This window comes from Heterocephalus glaber, unplaced genomic scaffold (genome assembly GCF_053883595.1).
Source record: "Heterocephalus glaber isolate CG9 unplaced genomic scaffold, H.glaber_assembly_v1.0 deba00001610, whole genome shotgun sequence".
In the NCBI taxonomy this organism is placed as follows: domain Eukaryota; kingdom Metazoa; phylum Chordata; class Mammalia; order Rodentia; family Bathyergidae; genus Heterocephalus; species Heterocephalus glaber.
In genome coordinates, this window is record NW_028258381.1 from 36,473,623 (window position 1) to 36,495,131 (window position 21,509).

Below are 21,509 nucleotides of genomic sequence, written 5' to 3' on the forward strand. Positions count from 1 at the left end.
ATTATTTCAACCAATATCATTAAAAATTATGTAAATCCTGTAAAAATATAATGTATAGTATATAATGTAGCTGTTTTTAAAGCTTTATTGAAAGGCTCTGTCTTTCAGAGGTAGGTTTAAATTAGTCACATCAGTTTAATTAGTCACATTTACTGAGATTACTGATCTGTTTGGACTAGACTGGTATTTTAGATGCTTATTTTTTCATGATTCTAGGTTGTTTCTTTTTTAACCCTCTTCTTCTGTCTTTGTTTGCACTGACACGATTTCCTCCATCATTCTTTTTCTCCAGTGATTTGCAAGCTGCAAATTCAATTTCTATTTCTCTACTGGCTACCTTTAAATTTTTAACACTTATTCAAATTGATTTTTTAATATACATCTAGACTCATTCTCTAGATTCTCTGCTGAACGAGATAAAAAAAACAACCTGGTAGTGCTTCTCCTTCATTCTCCACTCTGCCTCCCCTCCTACCTGTCTTTCCCCCCAACCCACATATCCCTGACTATTGATAGCTTTTGGCCTATTAGTTGATACTAGCCACAATAAACATTATTTAGATTTAACAGTGAGGTTCAGTGAATTCTTTGTTCATTATCACTTCATTTGTGTATACTTTTCTTACTACTGGAATCTATCATTTATTAATTCTTTCAGTCTGTAAGTTGGCAAGTGTTTGAGTCTTTGAATGTCTGAGAAAGTCTTTATTATCATTATTTCACTTTGATCTTTGGAAGAGAGCAGAGTTCTACATTTGGTTTCACCTTAGAACCTTGACTAAAGACCCTACTCATTGGGGATAGTGTATTTAATTAAGTTTGGTTCTGTTTTATTGAGACCTAATGACCCCTTTAATTGGCCTTCCTTCATTTATGGAAACTGCCTGGGATTTCTTTGCCCTACATTCTCTTATTATAAGAAACCTGTCAATAGGTAAAAACTGGTATTGCTGGCTCTAGCTTCTATGTCCATTAATTTAAAGAAAATACATTACATTTCTTACTTAAGTTCTGATAGATTCTAGGAGAATTCCTAAGGTTGTTCTCCAGTTGTATCCACTACTTTCTTCAGTCTACTTAATTTTTACTTCAACAAGCAATGTTTAATTTCTAGGATCACCAATTTTTAATGGTTCCTACATCTCTCCTACAATAATAAGTATATCTTTTCAGTAGTTCTTTTCTGCTTGCTCTGTTCCGATTCCTTGCATAAATATTTTTTGTTGAGTGGTGTCACTCTGTGGGGTTGGCACTTCCCACTGTCTTGAGATTCTTGGTCTTGTGCTCATTCATCTTTTTCTTTAGGAGTCCATGGAGACTATCTGCTGTGTCTGTGGCCCACAGTGGGAAGATAGGGAATGTGCTGCTGGCCAGAGTGCTCATCCAAATGACCTTCTGGGCCTGGGTGTTCTCCATTCCTCCTATCTCACCAGAGAACTGGCCCATCACTCTAACCTAAGATTCCAATACTCATAGCTCCCACCTGGGGCACAAACATCTGTGGCCACAGTGGGGGTGTAAAGTGGAAGCATAGCACAGGCAGCATGCAGTAGAGGGAGCTGCAGGAGCTCAGTTAATCACCAGCATGTGCACTGGGCTTCCCACTCCCAGGGTCTCCTGCCTCCAGTGTTAATCCTACCTTTTGTAGGTTTCTTTTCTATCCAGTATCATCTGCTCTTTCTCTTTTGGATTCCTCATAATTCTACTTCATATTTTCTACATTATCTATCTATGTGCCTATCTGTCCCTTTTACTGAATCGTTTCCTATCACTTCTATCCTGTGAGATAAGGGGAAGGCTGCAGCAGGTGCACTCATCTGACATTTGACCTAAAATCTGTTAAACGGTCTTCCCATATTTTCAGAAGATACTACAGAAAGTACTAAATTATCATATTTAAGTATTCTAATGGATGCAGGTGTGCAAGTGAGTTGTAAGGTTCTGAATTTTCATGAACAACACATTTCTTAAATTATATTTCATTCTCATGGAAAGGTCTTCCTGTTGGCATTATGGAATATGGTTACTGTTACCCTACAATAATCAGATCATCTTGAGCAGTTAATGGTAGAAACTGATAATAAGTATTGAGAATTTGGGCAAGGAGATAAGAAGGGGAAATAGTTTATATATACCAAGTGTCAGCTGTATTTCAGTTCTACTTATACATCTGACAATCTGAACAGACAGATGAGACATCTGAAGTCTGAAGCATGTAGGTAACCTTCTCTCGTTAACGGAACTAGGATCAGTGTTAAGATTTAAATGATGGACCAATGATTCCAAACTCTTGCTCATCTACCACAGCACACATCATCATTTATCTCAAGCTGCTCCCAGGGAGCATAATAATACCTGTCCCTTATTTTCAAATTGAGAAATTTCTAAGATTCATACTTTTAAATAAAAGTAATATATACACGTTCATGCATATGTAAAAAGTTTAATAACAAGAATTTTCTGAAAGAGTTTACAATCTTAAAATCTACTAGATTACAGACAGACACACAGACACAGACACACACACACACACACACACACACACACACATACACACTGATTTTTAAAATATAGACCAGGTATATCCTTGAGGACAGTCAGCTGTACTGCAATATCCCCTGTAGCTGGCTCTTAATAGATGTCCTCCAAATCGGTTGAATAAATGAACAAATTCCAGAATCTACATGCAGGGCCACACTTTTTCCAGTACTAGTGTGAATGACAGGTTTATTTCCATCACTTCAGCTAACCAAGTTGACATACACACAAGGTACTCTCCAAAGGCCAAGAATCTCTTATTCATACTGATAGGAAGACTAAAACAATCAGCTAATTCACAAGTGAACATCCTGCCTTCATTTGAGATGATCTCTCAGAAAGGCTCTAGGGTAGGTGATTATTATGACAAAGGTAGATGGAATGAAAGGATTAAGGAAACTCACATTTTTCTTGTTGAAATAGCATGTTCTAAAGGTAGTTATCCAGGAAGAATTTTTTACACAAATAATATCTTCCTTATCTTTTGCAATACTCCTGAAACTGATGTGTGCCCAGTGGCAATGGGTAATGACAGCAGCCTGTCCCAACAATTCCACCATGCTTTCCAAACACAAGGGTATCCTTCAAAGGCTTTGTACCATTCATCACTCTGGACTTCCCTGTTTTTCTTTTTAATTAACACATAATTATACATGTTTATGGGGTACAATGTGATATTTCAATACATGTATACAATGTGTACTGATATAATTGGGACAATTAGCATTATCCTCTCATTTTTTCTTTATATTTGGAGTTTTTGACCTCCTATCTTCTAGTTCCTCATAAAGTATATTACAAGTTATTGTGAACTATGTAGCCACTAGGTAGTGATATAGAATGTTAGCACTCATTCTTGCTTCCTAGCTATGTTTTGGCACTGGTTATCCAGCCTTCCTCCTTTCCCCTTTCCCTCTATACTTCTCAGCCTCTAGTAATTACTATTCTATTCTCTTCTCCTTTGAAAGCAACAATTTTAGCTCCCACAGATGAGAGAGACCATGTGCTATTTGTCTTTTGGTGCCTGGCTCACTTCACCTAATGGAATGTCCTTCAGTTCCATTTATTTTGCTACAGATACCAGGATTTCATTCCTTTCCATTGGCTAGTCAGCTTTTCATGCTTCTTTGGGATATTAGCCAGAACTATTTCTAAAAATCAAAATTTCAAAATGACGTAAATATTCCTAAGTAATAACAAGACAAGCCTGGAGCTGCAAGTAGGTCACCATCAATAAGAGGGACCAAGGCTTAGCAGTGAAGCCAGTCTTCGGTCTTGGTTGTCAATAACGATGGCCTACAAAATGCAGCCCTATGATCCAAAGCAGGCCTTCCTTCTCTTGCTATTCACCCTGATTAACTCAACGTCCAGCAATCTCTCAATGCACCAGCAGCATTAAATACTGTAAAACCCAATTCAAATACATTTTCCTATCAGGAAAAATTTTTTCTCTTATTTGTCAAAATCTGTCATGGGTAGGAGAATATACTACTTTATTTATGGATCATATTCTTTAATAACATCACTTTAAATCTTGTTTTTCTTCCTCCAGGGGTGTCTGAAGCTCTTTAGCCATTTAGCTTCAATGTCCAGTTCTCTTCCAAAGGCCATTTTTTCTGAGTTCAACCTCATTTCCACCTACGAGGCAGGTTTACTGGTGGGTTGTGTAAAATCACCAAAAGGCTTTCCCATAAATCACAGGAACCAAGCTGCCCAACACCAGCCATGCTGACTGGTGTGCAGGGCTCTTTCTAAAAATATACTCCATGCAACAGTTATATGATTGGCATGTTTTCCAATCAAAGATATTACTAATCTCATTTATTATTCTCTTTGGATTAGTATTTTCAAAATATAGATCCAGTAAAGGGAAAGCTCGTGACAATGCAAGAATATAAACACACAGTACAAAAAAGCATATTATGCTTCTGTCTTAAAGACATGGGAATATTAAGTATAAATTAGTTTTAACTGATATTTTAAATATATTGAGTACTTATAAAATTATTAACATGAGGCAGAAATTAAATATCAGTTTCTTAAGAAAGATCAAAATAGCATAATTCCTTCAATAAAATGTTAATATCACCAAATAATTCAATTTACAAAAAAGACTATCATGTCTTCAAGAAAGACTGTCTCTAAAAGCTTATTATTCAGGGTAGATAGCATCTTTGTCTGCTTTTAACAAGATTTAAATGAATTTTAATAAAATGGTAATTTTAATTCTAACAAATGAACATGACAACATATATTTAACAATTTTGAATTATGAATCATGTGCATATAGGATTTTTTTAGTTCATCTATCAGGTTTGGTCAAGAACTCAGACGGTTCTCAGAAATTAAAAAAATAGGTATCTTACTGTCATTCAAGACAATGATAACTAGAATGAGTAACACTTTGCTGCATGCCAGGCTCTGGTACACCTGCCTTCCATGCATTTACTCATACTGAAATGTCCCTGTGAACTAGGGTAGGGCTATTGCTGCCCCCATTTGACAGATGGGGACTTGAAAGTAGAGAGGAAGTTTCTGCAGCTTGCTGGCAGGTGGGAGGCCAGAACCAAGGGGAGGCATGTGTCCCCAGCCTGCCATTCTCCAATCTGTAAGACATCATCTCTCCTAGCAGGCTGTGGTTGTAGGGCAGCTGTGTGATAAAATCATTTCTAAATACAGAAGAAAAACGTTCCATGTTTTGACTTGTTAGCTATATCCAGGAAACTTTACCAGGCTTTCAGCCCCTTAACACTTATGAAATGTTGGTCATTCCCATTTGTGAAAATACACAGTATTATTCCAAACTTCTAAATTCTCTTTCTAGTAAAGCTAGTATTTTGTTGTGGTGCCAAGCACTGCCTTAATAATTAAAGATCTGTCAGCTTTTCTATCATAAACTCCCTATGCGAAGTTTGGAACAGTTTTTTAGAAAAGATTTATTTGCGGCTTTTTGAAAGGAACACAGATAGGTGCAAAACAAGAAAAGAAAAGAAACAAATGGTCTTCCTGCCCAAAAGACTGTTGCTGCAGTTCAGGCAATTGCCAGGCACCAGCAGCATCCCAATCGGTTAGCAAATGTGCCTCCTCTCAGAAGCATCCATCAAAACGAGTCTGCATCCTGTTCAAAATTCAAACTTATAGTCAGTGTGAGGTTTAACAGATCTTCCAAAGTCAAAACATTTTCTTGAACTATTTCCTGAAGTAAAAAATTACCTTCTGTTTTAACAAGATTTCCTCAAAAATTATCTCAAGACAAATAAATCAATTCTCACATAAATATCCAACAAGTTTAATTCTTGACATGGGAAACTGTAAAAATTCCATTCCAAACTCCAGGCATTGTGTTTGGTCCAAAGATACAAGGTCAAAAAGCAGGTGTGGCCTGAAAGGAGCCTGAGGAGCTTGCCAGGCAGGGCAGGAGGCCCAGGGCAGCATGGCAGGCATCGAAGCCAAGCACAGCCCGAGCTGTAGGAGCAGATGTGACCTTAGAGAAGAAGTGATGTGTGGCCCTCCTGCAGAGGGGCAGTCAGAAATGAGGGCCCTCCAGGCCAGGCACTGAGTCCTGAGGAAGGGAATGTCCCGTTTTAGAACTCTACTGTCATCACTGTATGCGGCCTTCAGGGATTGTGGTCTTCAGATGAAGGCACTGGCTCCATAGGGCTATACATGCCACAGAGTGATGTAAGGGAGCCAATTTCCGCCTGACTAGTGCCATAGGTCCTCTTTCCCAACACTGTCCAAGAGGTCTCCTCAACTTCAGGCCCTTCTACCTCCTCTTTCATGACTGCCCTTGATCTAAGAGGAAAAGGCTTCCTCTCACCAGCCTGGATCCCAAGGACTTGCCACTCAGACAAGGTCCCCTGAGCAAGATGTAACTGTGGGAGAGAGGACTGAGTCTGCTTAGAGAGCTCCAGACAAAGGGTTTCTGGACAAAAAAAAAAATCCTCCTGAACACCAAAAGTGAGGAGCAGTTCCACCAGAGCATCACAACGTAAATGTTTCTGCATCTAGCCCAATCAGGGATGCTGTTCCAATTAACATTTTATATTTATAAAGTCTGTAGTATATTTATGGAATTCTGGTCAACTGTGTCCTAAAAAAATCACCATCATAATAACAATACAGATTTTTTTTTTGGTACTGGGGATTGAACTCAGGACCTTGGGCTTTCGAGGCAAGGAGCGGAACCACTGAGCTAAATCCCAGGCCCTACAGGATTAATTTGTAACAGAGTTTAGGGTCACTGGAAATAAGAAACTTCATATGCAATCTGTGTATTTACATACATGCACATGTGCATATAGGGGTGAGTACATGTGTGTATGTGGTCAATAACAGTTTTTCAAGCATAAAAGAATGCTATATTTGAATGAAATTCTGGAAAGGGGAAGGAAACATCAGTGTATCAGCACCATCTACAACCACCAAAGAAAATGTTTTCCACACATTTTTGAAATACTTGATAGTATTAATTCATTTTGGTATTTATGTATTCCAGGGCATCCATTCATAAGAATGATACAATAGTTTTATTTTTAAATGTCAATACTGAACAATAAATACTCCTTGCAACTACATACATATAAAATTCATATCCATTTTTAAATGTGCAAGGGTTACATGGCTTTAAAAATTATTTTAGGAGGGGCTAGGGATTTAGCTCAGTGGTTTCACTACCTGCTACGCAAGCGCAAGGAGCCAAGTTTGATCCCCAGTACCAAAAAAAAATTATTTTAGGATAAATGGTAGCAAAGCATCTGAAAAGAGTTAGACCAGGAGAGGGGATGAAAGTGTGACAGTGGGGACTACGAAGCAGTGTGACAATAGTGCAGACAGCTAAGGTAGTTAGAAATAATCACAAGGCAGTTAGACGAGCCTGGGCCCTCAGCATAGAAAAACAGAGACACATTGACTGGCTAGCATTACAAAAGGAGAGAAACTACTACACCCCTGTACTTCCCTTAGGGATGGATAGCAGTGACTGATGTTCTAAATAGGTATTAATCACCTGGGTGGGGGACCGAGGTCTTAACCCATCCCTCCCAGGAAAGATCCCTGATGCATCCTTTACTGAAAACCTTTGTTCATTCCTTGTACTCTTGCTATGTGACCTGCTTCCCTATTTGATCCCCATTTAATCAATATTACCTAAGGGACTATACTTTTTGTAATCTTACTGGCTGATTTTGTCCCACCTCATGTTCACCTTGAGATTTCCCATTGGACCAATATTACCTAAATGACTGTACTTGTAATCTTACTAGTTGACCATAATTTTGTCCCACTTTGTACCCACCTCACCTCATGGCTTTGCCCTATAAAATATCTTTGAAAAGCAGGGTGGGTGGGTAACCCATTCTCCAGTCACCCTTCTGTTTCTCTTAGACAGATGCTATCTTTCTCTCAATAAATTTTTCCTATTCTTAACTTCCATTGTTCCTAGAATTCATTCTTCTATTTTAGAGAACACGAACTTGCATTTCAGCTATCTAGCAAGTTTAGGAGTTACATCTATTCCCCCATATCAATAGGAGAGGCCCTGAGATCCAAAGTCTATGCCTTCCAGGTGCAGGAACCTGGTGCAGACCCTGGTTCTACGCTTAGTACTTTGGCCTTAGCTACTATTTCCTCTATAACACTAACGTGTAACTCTAGGAACACTAAAACTTATCATGACTACTATTTCATAAATAGAATGAATGGAATTTAGGACCTGAATGGACCAGGTCAAAGAGTTTAAGATTTATGATTTCAAGTTTCATGATGACTTCATTGATAGAAAGAAACTGATCTGGGCAAGAAATAATGACTTCTCTTACGAAAGATGTTGAGTTGAGGATCAGGGGAACTGCTAGACTTCAGGGATGTGTGTGTTTCAGAGCAAGACTCAAAGTCACGAGGGCAGGTGGAGGACTCTGGCAAACATGGCTGACAGGAACAACAGAAAAGAATGGGGAGTGCAGGTGACGCAGAGCCTGAGGAAAAATAACACTGCATGGGGAAGCAGCAAAGGCAGAATCTCAGGAAAAGTTGTGGGACAGCTAGGAAACCAGAAGATGCGGGGTTAGCAAAGAGGACAAGGCCAGTGAGACTACCACCTGAACTGGAGTAAATGACTTTTCATCTGTGGTAACAGTCCTACCAGGGAACACACAGGAAGACACTAGTTCAAGGTTCAGGTAGCCTAAAGTTGGGACCTCAGAGTGGGAGGCACAGGCTGCTGCTGACTTTCATGGAGGAGAAGGTAGTCAGGGGGTCTCCTGGTGGGAACCAGGGTCAAAGATAGGACCGTCTAGGGCAGTGATGGCGAACTTTAAGAGCTTTTAATGACAAACAGCTGGCGGCAGCATGCCTGCCATAGGCTCGCCACTAAACCACTGGTCTAGGTGAAGTGCTCAGTATGTTTGTGGAGTTCCAGGTAAACCTCAAACAGAAAGGAGAAAACTGCTATGCGTGTGGAGGAGACAGTGCAGAGAAGAAGAAGTTTTAGGCTTGCAAAGACTTGCAAAAGAGCAGGAATACTCCTCTGGAACATGAGGAAGCCAAATTAAGAGAGCCAATCTGCCCAGATGTGAGGGATTTATAGAGTGGCGAGTGGCCCCTTCTCTACACAGAACCAGAAGGCTGAGGAAGTGAGGCTGCGAGGCAGCTGAGAGTAGTGTGCATTAAAACATCAACTGTGCCACCTGCTGTGCAAGCACAAGAACCCGAGTTCGATACCCGGTACCAAAAAAAATCAACTGTGATCAGAGATGAATGTTCTGTGTTATTTTCAGAAATGGCCTATCAGTAGATAATCAAATTCTTTAATGTCCTCTCTTTTCCAACTCAGAGGCTGAAATTCCCTTAGCACATTTAGAATTCATACCTTATACTCTGCTTATTTTCATGCAATAAACATAATTTATAGAAGATCTTTACTGAGATCCCTTTAACCAGTATATTCGCTGTATACCCAAGAGGGCATACCAGTGCACTTCTTTCTCTCTGGGTGTGTGAACACACATGTGTTGAGTATATATCCTCCGGAAGCACTTATTATTCAATGAAATTAAGAGAGAGTGTCATTTCTCAGCAATCTAAAATTACAGTTAATAAATTCCTGGGACTCTCTTTCCTCCTGCCATGTGCAAGTTACTTTTATTTACTTCAGTCAGAAATACACATGGTTATCTTGAAATACAAGCCCAGCCTTCTCCTTCAAGTAATCAAGAATAGGGTCTAAAATTATTAAATTGGATTTTTGCAAAGTTGTATATAGGGGAGCAGCTCAAGTTAAATATTATTTCTACTGAACTTATTCTAGAAAATGCAATTTCAATGTTTATAGTGACAACCTTCTGAGCATAGCAGTAATTTTCTCTATTCATCAAATGTTATTTTATTTTAATTATTTTTTGGCTCATATAGCAAAAAATTGTTCAGTGTTAAATAAATACTCACTGCAAATGAATTTCTTTTTAATTGACTAAGCTGTACTGGCGGGGAGAAAAAGAAAGAAAAGAATAAGTTTGGACAGAGAGCATCTTGTCTTGATGCTAAAGGGAGGCTTCAGTTTAAGGGTCACTGTGTCAAGATATTTTGCTTTGTTTTGTTTTGTTTATTTGTGGTACTGGGTATTCAACCCAGAGACTTTGCACTGAGCCACACCCTCCCACCCTTTTTAATTGTTAAATTTTGAGACAGGGTCTTCTTAAATTGCCCAGGCTGGGCTCACTAATGATCCTCCTACCTCAGCCTCCCAGAGTGTTGGAATTACAGGTGTGTTTCACCACATCTGGCCAAGAGTTGGTTTCTCAAAATCAGTCTCTTCCTTGACCTCCCAGTGTGTCCTGTACATTAAATGTCTTGTCAGCATGTCCAGCATTTGCCAGCTCCAGGGTGTCTACCCAGCTAAACGATGGCTCCTCCCTCTACTCTGTTCACAGGCTTGGCTAACAACCTATGGCTTCACATGGAAGTTTGCTCTCACTTGTCCTCCACCTTGAAGCTGTTTTGCCTCCTGACTCCATGTGCCTATTTCTCTGCTATCCTCAGATGGGCACATCCATGCATCTCTTTCTGGGCCATTACTCTGGATTCCTTTCCCTGAAGCTGTACCTCTGGATGCCTGTCCCACCTTGCCTCTTTGCACCTGGCAGTTAAGCTCCAATTTTCAGGCACTTCATTTTCTATTTCTTGTGTGATGACAGGTGTTCTGTTGAAATATATTGCAGTTAATAAAGTACCATGTTATAAATCACTTTCTTGGAAAAAAATATTTGTTAAGTGATAATTTGATCAATTCAGGAGGTTCTATTCATAACGGATTTTGAACATAGAATTGAAAATCTTATAAAAATTAAGGCTCTATTTAAATAGACCAGGTCAGCAGTGTGGTAGGTAAATGGACTGACTTCCTTCTCCAAGGCCTTAGGCAAACAGCAAGGTTATGTGTATGGAACAAGGCTGGAGAGCTACTGTTTGCATTAAGTGGTTTGTTTTTAAAAACGATCTCTCTCTCTCTCTCTCCTTCCTTCGCTCCCTCTGCTCTTCCTTGTTGGAATTTTAGTCAGGAAAGTGAGTTTTTCTTCTGTGCAGTACAGTTTGATCCCAATTCCCTGTTACAACAGAGATGAAATTACAGGGAAGCCTACATCTGTGAAATATCAGCAAGGACATGGATGGCAAGCCTGATGGTCCCAGGAGCCAGGTGAGCAGGACCTGGTTGTGCCCACTTCTCCTCTCCTGTTTTCTCCCTTTTTCCCTAGGTGATTACCACTTTTTGACCTTCCATATTAGGCCGAGAAGATGTTCAATCAGTAAAATATTTACATAAACCTTTATTTATATTATTTATATATCTATTCCCTAAATACTGTTTAGCTTTATTGGGCTTATAAAACAAAGTTGAAAGAGTATCTGCTTCAAAATCCTCACTGTACAGATGGGAAAACTGAGGCCCAGCCCCAACAGCCAGGCAGCATCATTGTTCCTGGGGCTTCCTTGTAAGGTGAGTTCTCTGGGAGTAAGAGACATGCTCTGAGTCCTGAGGCCGCTTCACAATGGGGCCTTTTTGTATAACAGTGTCTGAGTGCCCACGATAATATTGTTTCAGCTCTAAAGGAAACTAATTAATTTTCATCAAAAGCATTATGAATAAAAAATCAGATGGGCTAAAAAAATGAATTAAAACTAATAAAGGAATATCACCAATATAAAACAGGTTGATTTTAGTTATTTTGGAGAAGAAAGAACCAAGTCCTATTTTGCAGGTGATGGGACTTTAAGAATTTCTTCTCCACAATAAAAGCTTCTTTTTAAAATAGCAAAAGACAAAGCTAATAAATCATATTCCATGTATAGTTATAAAACAGACAGTTTGAGCCAGGAAATTCAACTTGGCCTAGAAGACAAAGCAACTCATACTATGCAGAATTCTGGAGTAAATACATTAACACAAAGTTGAGGAAAGTGGTTCTTGTTTTCCTTTTTGGGTCACCATTACTCTCCACCTAAATACCTAGGATTAGGATCCAATTCCATGTGCTCAGCCAAACCCTGGTGTTGAGGAAATTGAGGCACGGGGAAGAGCAGGGCTGCACCGATCTACAGACGTTCCTGAGTAGTGAAGTACCCAAAGGTTGTTCACAAGACTGGTTTCCTTCACTAAGTTTGGTTGTTGAGGGGGCTGAAAAGCAGTGGCTGGATACTTTCTACCAGTCAGGAACATGAGTGAGTTAGAGCCTCTGTTTCTCTTTGGTTGTTGCATGTTGACTTCAGATCTGCTCTGCACTGCATCCCGCACTATCACAGCAATTTCCTGGTTGTGCCTGTGGTGATATCATCTCTTTGCTGTGTTGGTTCAGACAGTTGTATCACAGTCTTAGTTTAGAGTCATGAGGGAGCACAATCTCAGTGAAGCAGAAGCAAGGAGACAGAGTGAAAGTCCCTTGATCTTGGACAGCACTTCAGCTGATGCAGGGTGCTGGTCGGACGGGATGGGCCAGAACTTTCTCAGTGTTTACCTAGCCTGCCCTTGATTGCTGCAGCTGCCTACCGACCATGAGCATTGGGTGTGGAAGCACCTGTGACACACCAGTGAGTCACCTGGGTTTTGGACGGGTCCCTCCTGCAGGCAGCAGACTCAGGCTCCTGGTGGTTGCTGCCAATCCTGTGTGGCAGCACTGTGCTGTCAGGTGGTCTACACAACTCTGTCTCCATGGAGACATTTTCTCCCAGGATATAGGACCTTTAGCACAGCAAGGCCTTAGGCTCTTAGAGACAGGTGGCATTCACTGAAAAGTGGTCAGCTGTTTCAGCTGGCACCCACATATCACTAGAACATCCTATGAATCCATTCCAAGATTTGTACTTCTTTGTCAGTTGGTCCTAAGGACTCCCTTCCTCTCATGCAACAGCTGTGAAGAGGGAGACAGGTCTCTATGAAAGAGCTAGTGACATAGAACATGGGGTAAACCTGTATGCAATGCAGCCTGCCTTTTCTGTCTTCCTGGCCCTACACACACCATTTCTACCATCCAATGGGCTGCCCTTGAACCTGACCCCCCTCAAACTTGGGGAAGACAATGCTTGGCTTATATGGGGAGTTCTGGTTCTGAGTCTCATGGTGCTCAGTGTTATTTGGGCCCAGAAACTCATTCAAATGAAATGCTGGCACTTTTCAAATAATGAGCAGATCTCTGCTCTACAACAAATGGCCTTGCTCCAGAACTGTAGGCCCCAGAACTGCAGCTCTGACTGCGGCTTACAGGGACTCACACAGCATCCTATTAAACAAGAAGCCTCAAGTACCATTAGATCTGCTGGCTCAAAAGACAAAATAACTGGAAAGTTTGCACCTGGATCTCCTGGCAGTCCTCTCTTGATCGTCACAGCCTCACCCCAGAACTTACAGCCTTCTGAATTACCAAGCTACAGGTGGGGCAGCGCCTGAGGTTATCTAGGCAGGTGTGTAAGGAAAGAAGCAAGGCACCGGCCACTTGTGTGCAATAACTAGCACCCACCCGAGGCTCCCTGAGGAACAGGCTGTGGAGACAGGCAAAGCTCATGCTGAAAGTTTCAGTGGCACCTTTCTCATCACATTGGCTCCTTGGTATTAAACTCTTGGCCATCTCCCTAGGTTAACTTGAGGCTCAGAACAATGTGAGATTGATGTGGGTCCTCTCTGGAGCAATCCTTCTCAGACACTGGAGTCACCCAGAGAGCTTGATTAAATAAGATTCCTAGACCCTATTTCACAGACTCTGGTCAGTGGGCCTGGGATGAGTCCTGAGAATTTTCATACCAACAAGCAGCAAGTGATGCTGATGCTTGTAGTTTGGAGACCCTGCTTTGAGCAGCTCTGCCATTGAACCTCTGAGTAACAAGAGAACTTTGCTGCACAGCTGTAGCCTAGGAACCAGCTGCCCAAGCCCTACCTGAGATCTTGTTAGAAATCCTGTTTTCCCAAAATTTAATGTGTATACAAATAACCTAAGCATCTTGTTAAGATGCTCAATTTGATTCAGCGGGTCTGGGAAAGAGCCCAAAGTTCTGCATTTCTAACAAGCTCCCAAGATGGTGCTGCTACTGTTGGTCTAAGGACCATACATTCAGTGTATCCAACAACTTGCTGCTGTGGCTGTATATCAAAATCACCTGGGAACAGAAAGTCCTGGCCCAGCCCAGGTGTCTCTCTTGAGCTCTAGCGCTAAGAAACAGTGCTGTATATTTAGGAGATTTTTCTATCTTGTTATTTTCTCCTCTTTTTGATGATGATGAATAAATATATTGGCCATGTACTGTTTCAAATGTTATATGAGTTGCTCTTGGTTTGATTTCTCATATTCCCATTGTCCTAGAAAGCCTCAGCTGGATTCCTCCCTCACTAATCCTCTTCCCCCACCCCAACCCACTTCAATTTGTCCTTCAAACTAAGCATACATCTTAACACCAGTTTCACAGAACATTGCCTTCAAATATTTTGTCCATGCATTCCATAAAAGAATTCTGAAAAATTCTATCACCCTCACATAGTTGAAGTTTATATTTTAGGGTTTAAATTGGACTTAGAAACCAATGTGATTTGTTATCCACTGTCATCCACTTAAAAATCTCCTTTTCAACAACTGAAAATTGTCTATTGTTTCTTATCCTCCTACAATTCATGCACATAATTTTATTTGTGCATGAATATACATATTATGCTTGAAAGTATTGTATTTATCACTGAACCACACCTTTCTATACAAAAGGTACAACTTAAAATTTTTTCTCATGACCATAATTCTCTAAGTTTTAAAACAATTCTGGGTTGTTATCCACTATTATAATCATTAACAACAATTTAACATATATGAAGACAAGTTTTAATGAATAATTATTGAATATGAAAAATAAAATTTATTAGAAATGCATCTCTTAAGAGATGAATGAGACTTTTTTTTAAAATTAGTTCTTGTATTCATGAATGAATATTACAGCTAAAATGAAAAGGTATGCAGCATCAATTTTATTTCTATTTTTTGCTTTTGTAAATGTATGCACTGAGAAAACTTCATAAATGCATAGACAGAACGGAGCAGTTTTGTTCTAAAAATTTCACTCAATTCTTTGAAATCATTTGGACTGCTATGTCCAAAATCACACAGTAATTTATCAGCAAAAATGAACTTTAGTGATCTATTGTTTGACAACTTGATTGGATCCTCTTTCAGTTTTGTTGAAAGCTAAGAATTGTAAACTACCTATCTTGGAAGGGGATTTCTTAGCCAATCAGTGAAGTTGTCTACTTTTCAATTCTTACTCCAATATTTTAAATTATCTCTTTGCTAGTTAGCCTAGAGCTTTGTGAGTCCATAGTAAAATACCAACAAAGATTAAGGTTTGGTGGAAGAAATGCTTTTCTTTTGGAAGGTGGGGAAAAAGCAACTGTGAAAAGAGAGATGAGAGAGAACTCATGCCTTCACTCCAGACCTTTCTCAGCTGATCAAGTTTGGGGAAAGAGTATGTATGTAAGTTGGGAGTGTAGAAAATGATTCCCTTAAAAACATCCAAGACTGAATATTTTAGAGTCAGAGTGGACTTTAAAACATTTCATCCAACTTCCCACGTAATGAAGATTGATGTTCAGACTGCCATTCAGGTCTGGAGATAATATTTGATCAAAGATGATCCTTAAAGTCACAAGAATGAATGAGCTCTCCAAACTAAAGGGGTGGGGAAAAACTAAACAAAGCATCATACTAAAGACTATATAATGGCAACTCCTTCCATCGAGAGGTAAAGAGAACCAAAAGGACCAAGGAAAAGGACATGGGAGAAAAGCAAGAACAAACCAGTGAGAAGGTGTTCCGGGAAGCTGAAATGGAAACAGATTCAAGAAATGGAAAGTAAATGCTTCACCACAGACTTTCAGTCACTCCGGATATTAGCATTTACCAAGCCCTTGCTTGTCATGTGTACTTCCAGCTGCCTGTGGAAACAAAAGACAAAAATCCCTGTCCTTTTGAAACTTAAGTGTTAATGGGAAACAAAGGCCACAAATAAGAATTTCTGGAATGAGGCTGTGTGAAAAATAGTCTTGGAGGGGACACTGCCATTGAAACAAAGGGAGTGAGTGACAGGACCGTAGCTATAACAGTCCTTAGTCACATGGAGCACAGTTTTCCCCAGATCCCTTCTTAATCACCTCGCTGGTGGTGCAGCTCTCCATTAAAGAAAAGATTTTTAAAGAGTTCTGCTAACAAAGCTTTTCAGACCTTGGAAGCAGAATTAATGGCTCCCTTGCCTGTGCTTCCCCGACACTGTCTGCATAACTCTGCTCATCTGGAGCTCGGCATACCATTCTTCTCATCTGTTCATGGACTTGCCTCTTCCAAGCACAAGGACTCAGAAAGAGAAGAGCCATGTGCTTCTTCTAGTTTCCTCAGCAACAAGCACAATGTCTGGTAAATTCTCAGTCTTTTCTGAATGAAGTATCAGGAATGAACTAAGAATTTGTAAGAATGGAGGAGGAATCACAGTTTGAGACAAGAGTAAGACATTGAGACCCCCAACAAAAGAAAGCGTAGTCCAACACTTCCAGGTGCTGCTTCTGTGTGGACACAGAGAGCAGACTACATGGTTCCAGTATGAGCAGCTTCTGTGATCATCATGATATGTTTGCTGTTTTATGCACTCCTGGGTATTCTTCCAGGTTGGGATGATATTGAAAATATTTAATATTTATTTAATGGCTGGTGTACTAACCAGTCAGCATAGAAATCGGTGGGGGGATGGATTAACATCATCCTTCAAGAACAAGCTTAAGAAATAAATATGAGCCAGACACAGCAGCACATATCTATAATCCTTGCACTCTAGGAGGCTGAGGCAAGAAGCTCACAAGTTTGAGCCATATCTAGAGAATTTAGCAACTTAGTGAGATCCTTTCTCAAAATAAAAAAAGAGTGGAGATGTAGTTAGTGCAAAGCCCCTGGGTTCAATCTCTAGTATTGCTCCCCCAAAAAGGTAGATATGATCAAGCTAATCTTAGTACTAGAATAAGGTTCAAATACATTGACCTGCAGACTTGCTTCCTAAGTTTTTACCAAGAACATGGTTAGTGTCATGATTATTAGAACTACTATACTTAAGATAAACAAAGAAACAAAAGGTCAAAATATTCACTTGATGCTTCTTTATGATAACATCAATACTGTATATATTTTTCCTGAGGCAATTTTTTCAATTCAGAAGTTTTCTTGAGTAAAGAAGTGTGAAACCACTTACACTTTTTGAAGTGAACAAATAACCAAAGGTTAACTTATCATATGGTTTCTATACCTAGATCATTATAATTAATGAGGATGAATAGGAAGGGAGAGGTTTCAATTCTGGAGCACATTTGTGCTGGAAACTTTTCCAAATGACATTCAACCCTCTCTGAATTAATAAAACAACAGGGACATCCTTGAGAAACAGAGGGCAACAATCTTTCTAGGAAAGAGAGGGGAATGGTGCAGAGTGGGACCCAGCTTGGACTGCCCCAGCCTCAGACTGCTGCTCACTGCCTTCCTCCCTCTCCAGCTCCTACTCCTGGGTCTACAATAGCAACCACAATCGAAAGACATTTAGCCTTTCAAGGGTTTGGCTAGAGCTTTGCGTGTCTGGTTTTGTGACGTCTCAGATGGTCATTCCAGCCCCAAATTAAGGTGAATCAATGAATTCCCAGCTCTCATTTTTACGGTTCTATAAAATTACATAGAATGACAATCTTTGGAATCCATCTTAAAAGAGACTATACCTGTTAGATATTTCTAGGCAAATGAGCAAGCTGCACTGACAATCAGTGGTCACAGAGTTTCTTGTTCTTTCCTATGACCTGCTCTGAACATAAGGAGCCACATGAAGCTGGAGAGCAGGAGCTGATGTGTATTAAGAGCCTATTCCCGAAGATCGTAAAAGGTAGAATAATTACCTAGGGTAACAAAGAATTACAGGCAGAGACTATTGCTAAGTATTCATTAATCAGAACACACAGAAAAAGCTACATCTTCAGGTAAATTTCTGGTTCCTATTATTTTTGATATAAATTCCACTTCTTCCCCTCTTGGATATGATATGCTCTTGGAAAAGCACAGAATCCAGAACTGACTCTGACTTTGGTCATGGACTTCAGACTTGCTAAGTGGTTTTTCACTGTAAAAGATACTTTACCTAATTTTCTTAAGGCTTGATTTAATATTCTCAACCACATTGTAAAGATCTACAATTTTAATTACCTGCTGTAATTGCCTTCTGTAAGAGCCAGGGGAGTATCATTTATAGTGATCAGTAATAAAACATTATGACTAAGTGGTAAAGGTAGAAATGAACTGTGATTAAAGGTGACCACTCTTAAGCTGTATACACTAAAGTAGTAGCCTGACTACTTATCAAAATGATTTTCAAAATCAAATCCAAGTCTGTAATACAAATAATCTCAACAAACAAAACAGTGAAAGTCTCTCTGGGGTTTTAAGCTAAACTGCCTGACTGTGTAAGACTCTGAAAGCTATTCCTGTGGTTCATTCCCACATCTGTAAAATGCAGATAATATAGACCTCAGAATGTTTTTATTTTAAAATGAAGATTAAATTGAGGTTCGTATTTTTAATGGAATATCATATTTGTGCTTTGAACACAGAGTTGACATACAATAAATAACTACTGTTACTACCACAACATCCTTTCATTATATTCTGGCCCAAAGTATGTCTTCTATCCCTTACCTGTCAGCTTGAATGAATTTTCCTGTTACCCTAGACAGTGATGGCAAACCTTTTAGAGCCTTCAATGATACAAATAGCCCACTGCAGCATGGGTGCCATAGGTTCACCATCACTGACCAAGGAAAGATGAGGTCTATCCTTAGCACAGATACCCTGCTATTATTACAGCAGCTGGCCCACTCTACACGTTCCCTCCAAACCAGAAACTCATATATTCTCATTTTTTCTGAAAGGAGAAAGATGCAAAGACAATTTAGCCCAGAATGTCAGACAATCTGGTTTGAAAACTCTCAAAATTCTGAAAGATGAGAAGCTAAACAGATGTATCTTCATTAGCAGCTTCAGAATACTGAACTCATTCATAAAAGAAAAAATAACACTGGGAAGGCTGGGCTAGCATTGTTTAGCCCAGAAAGTAAAAGTCAAACACCAAGGAACTATCCAGGGTCATCAATGTATTAGACTATGCAGTAAATACATTTCCCCAAGAAAACTACATTTACAACTAACAACCTCTTCTGTGGTTTCATCTCCACCAAGAAGCATTACTTTGTTTAGGATCTCCCCAGACAAGATGAATGATGGATGTAAAGTTTATAGAATAACTTCAGGGAAAATTCAATTTTCCTTTATCCTTGTTTGTTCCCTCTAAAAGTTATCTTTTCTTGTCAGTCTCAGTGGCAGGGGAAGCAGACAAAGCATGTGCATGCAATGTCCAGAGCCCGGAAGGCATTGCAGGAGCAAGTTATGAGTCTCTCTCAGTACAGTATGCATTTTGTAATGTTATGTCTATTTATTAGAAGACTACAATGAAATTATCTTAAATTCCCTGTCATCTGAATTAAGGCATGTGGCTGTTGGTTGAGTTTGAAAAATTAGATCCTAGAGTCAAGGGTAAACATTAGTAGGGCTACTTCAAGTTCCAGCCCTGAAACTGCTACAATTAGCAGACACCCACACTTAAATATCTGAGTGTAATAATTTAAATTGGTACACTGAACAAGAGGGCAGGAGAGAAGGTGGTATGGAGGAACTACTGAAGCTGAGCTCTGTGGAGGAGTTGGTAAAAAATCTTATTAGGCAAATCACTGCTGAATGACAAGTGTGCCCTCAAATAATCATAGGATAATTGGGAGAAGTAAATGAATGTTTATAGTTCATTTGCAGAGTCCAGCTAGCCAGTTCAGGTTCAGCCTGGTTAATGAATTCGCCTGAGCGCTTACCTTATTCCCTGGGTAGGGGTCACTCTCTGTGCATAAACTGCACCAGTGTTCAATGTTAGCACCTGGAAGTGAGGGAGTGTGGCCACGTGTAGGTCCCATAAACCCAGCAGGACCAATCATGTCTTATTTTATATCCTATGTGGTGTCTAAGGCGTGATCGATAATAAAATAACCACTGTATTACTGTGCATTTAATTTACTGTTATGATGCTCCATTAGCAAGCACTGACTCTAGTGTCATCTAGTGTGGCACTGAGCCACACCACAGTGTATACCCAGTTTGTGTACCAGAGCACAATGCATACCCAAACATGTCTCACTGAGGGGTTCAAGGCCAACACACCGGTCACTTGGACTGAATGTTTACCATGAGGGGTTTTAGCATCAAAAAAGAAAGCCTCCCACTTTATAAATGAAAGCAGGCAACCCTAAAGCTACTGTGTGGCAGAAGTCTGAGAATCCAAGCAGGGTGCTGACTGGCAGATGGCCCTTCCCAGTTGCACTTCCCCTGGGCAGCTGGACACCAAGAGTACACCCAGCCCTGGGGGAATGTGATGTTCCCCTTGCAAAGGAGACACCAGGGCTTGGGGTCACACCTGGCTGGGGTCCTCCAGTTCTCCTTACTATCCTATGACTGGGTCAGTATCCTTAGCGCTCAGGGCCTGGATATGATTGGTTGGGAAATGGAGATGATCATTGACTGTAGAGCTAAGGAAAACATGAACTCATCTGCCTGGTGCTCGAGGAGAGCCAGTGCCCTTCCCTACCTATGCCCTTGGATAATCACTTAACAGTACTCTTATTTATAAATCATTATCAAATCTGCATACACCTTGGAACAGTTTTTGCTCCTTGATTGCCTGAAATACCTTTGTAAAAACTATGTATCTTTCTCACATTTTAGGTTCACATGTCAAATTTTTCATCATAAATCTGAAAGACTCCAAATAACATAGTTCCAATATATTTTAATATTCTAATATTCTGGTGTGTTTTAATAAAACAAAACTACTGTGTCAGTCTTTAATATATATTCAAAGGAATCTAAATATTTGATAAAATGGGTCTACAGATTTAATACACATCATCACCCACTTAAAAATACATGAACAAGCTCAAATTCCTAATATTAAGATATTTTACATCATTCTTTTCTTCTTGAACTCATTTTTTATCTTCCTCCCACAAAGTTTATTCTAATTTAAGAATTTATGACTAAAAGTATTTTATTGATCACCCTATCATAGCCTCTAAAAAATATGTACATAAATTTAAATTTTACCCAGGGATCATACAGCTTTGTTGAAAAAAAAAAACCCTCCTCCATTGAGTTATTGTTACAGTTATCACTGGTACTCAATCAAAGAATGCATTACAAATTTTGATGAATAGTTTATGTATTTTTAAAAACAGGATCTGTGAAGTTCAACACCAATTTGAGTTGTACTTTTACTTTTACAGATACAACTGCTGTGAAATTTTGTTTACATAAAGCTATGAGAATGGAAGAAAT

The 21,509-nt window shown here is 39.6% G+C and overlaps 1 protein-coding gene across 1 annotated transcript in view; it reads right to left on the reverse strand.

The window, feature by feature from the left end:
• The window catches only part of Sdk1 (sidekick cell adhesion molecule 1), an 827,695-nt gene that overhangs the window by 276,762 nt on the left and 529,424 nt on the right, over positions 1-21,509 (reverse strand). Inside the window, 1 exon segment of the mRNA XM_087195944.1 lies at positions 5,620-5,656. Coding sequence (XP_087052070.1) covers positions 5,620-5,656 — 37 coding nt within the window.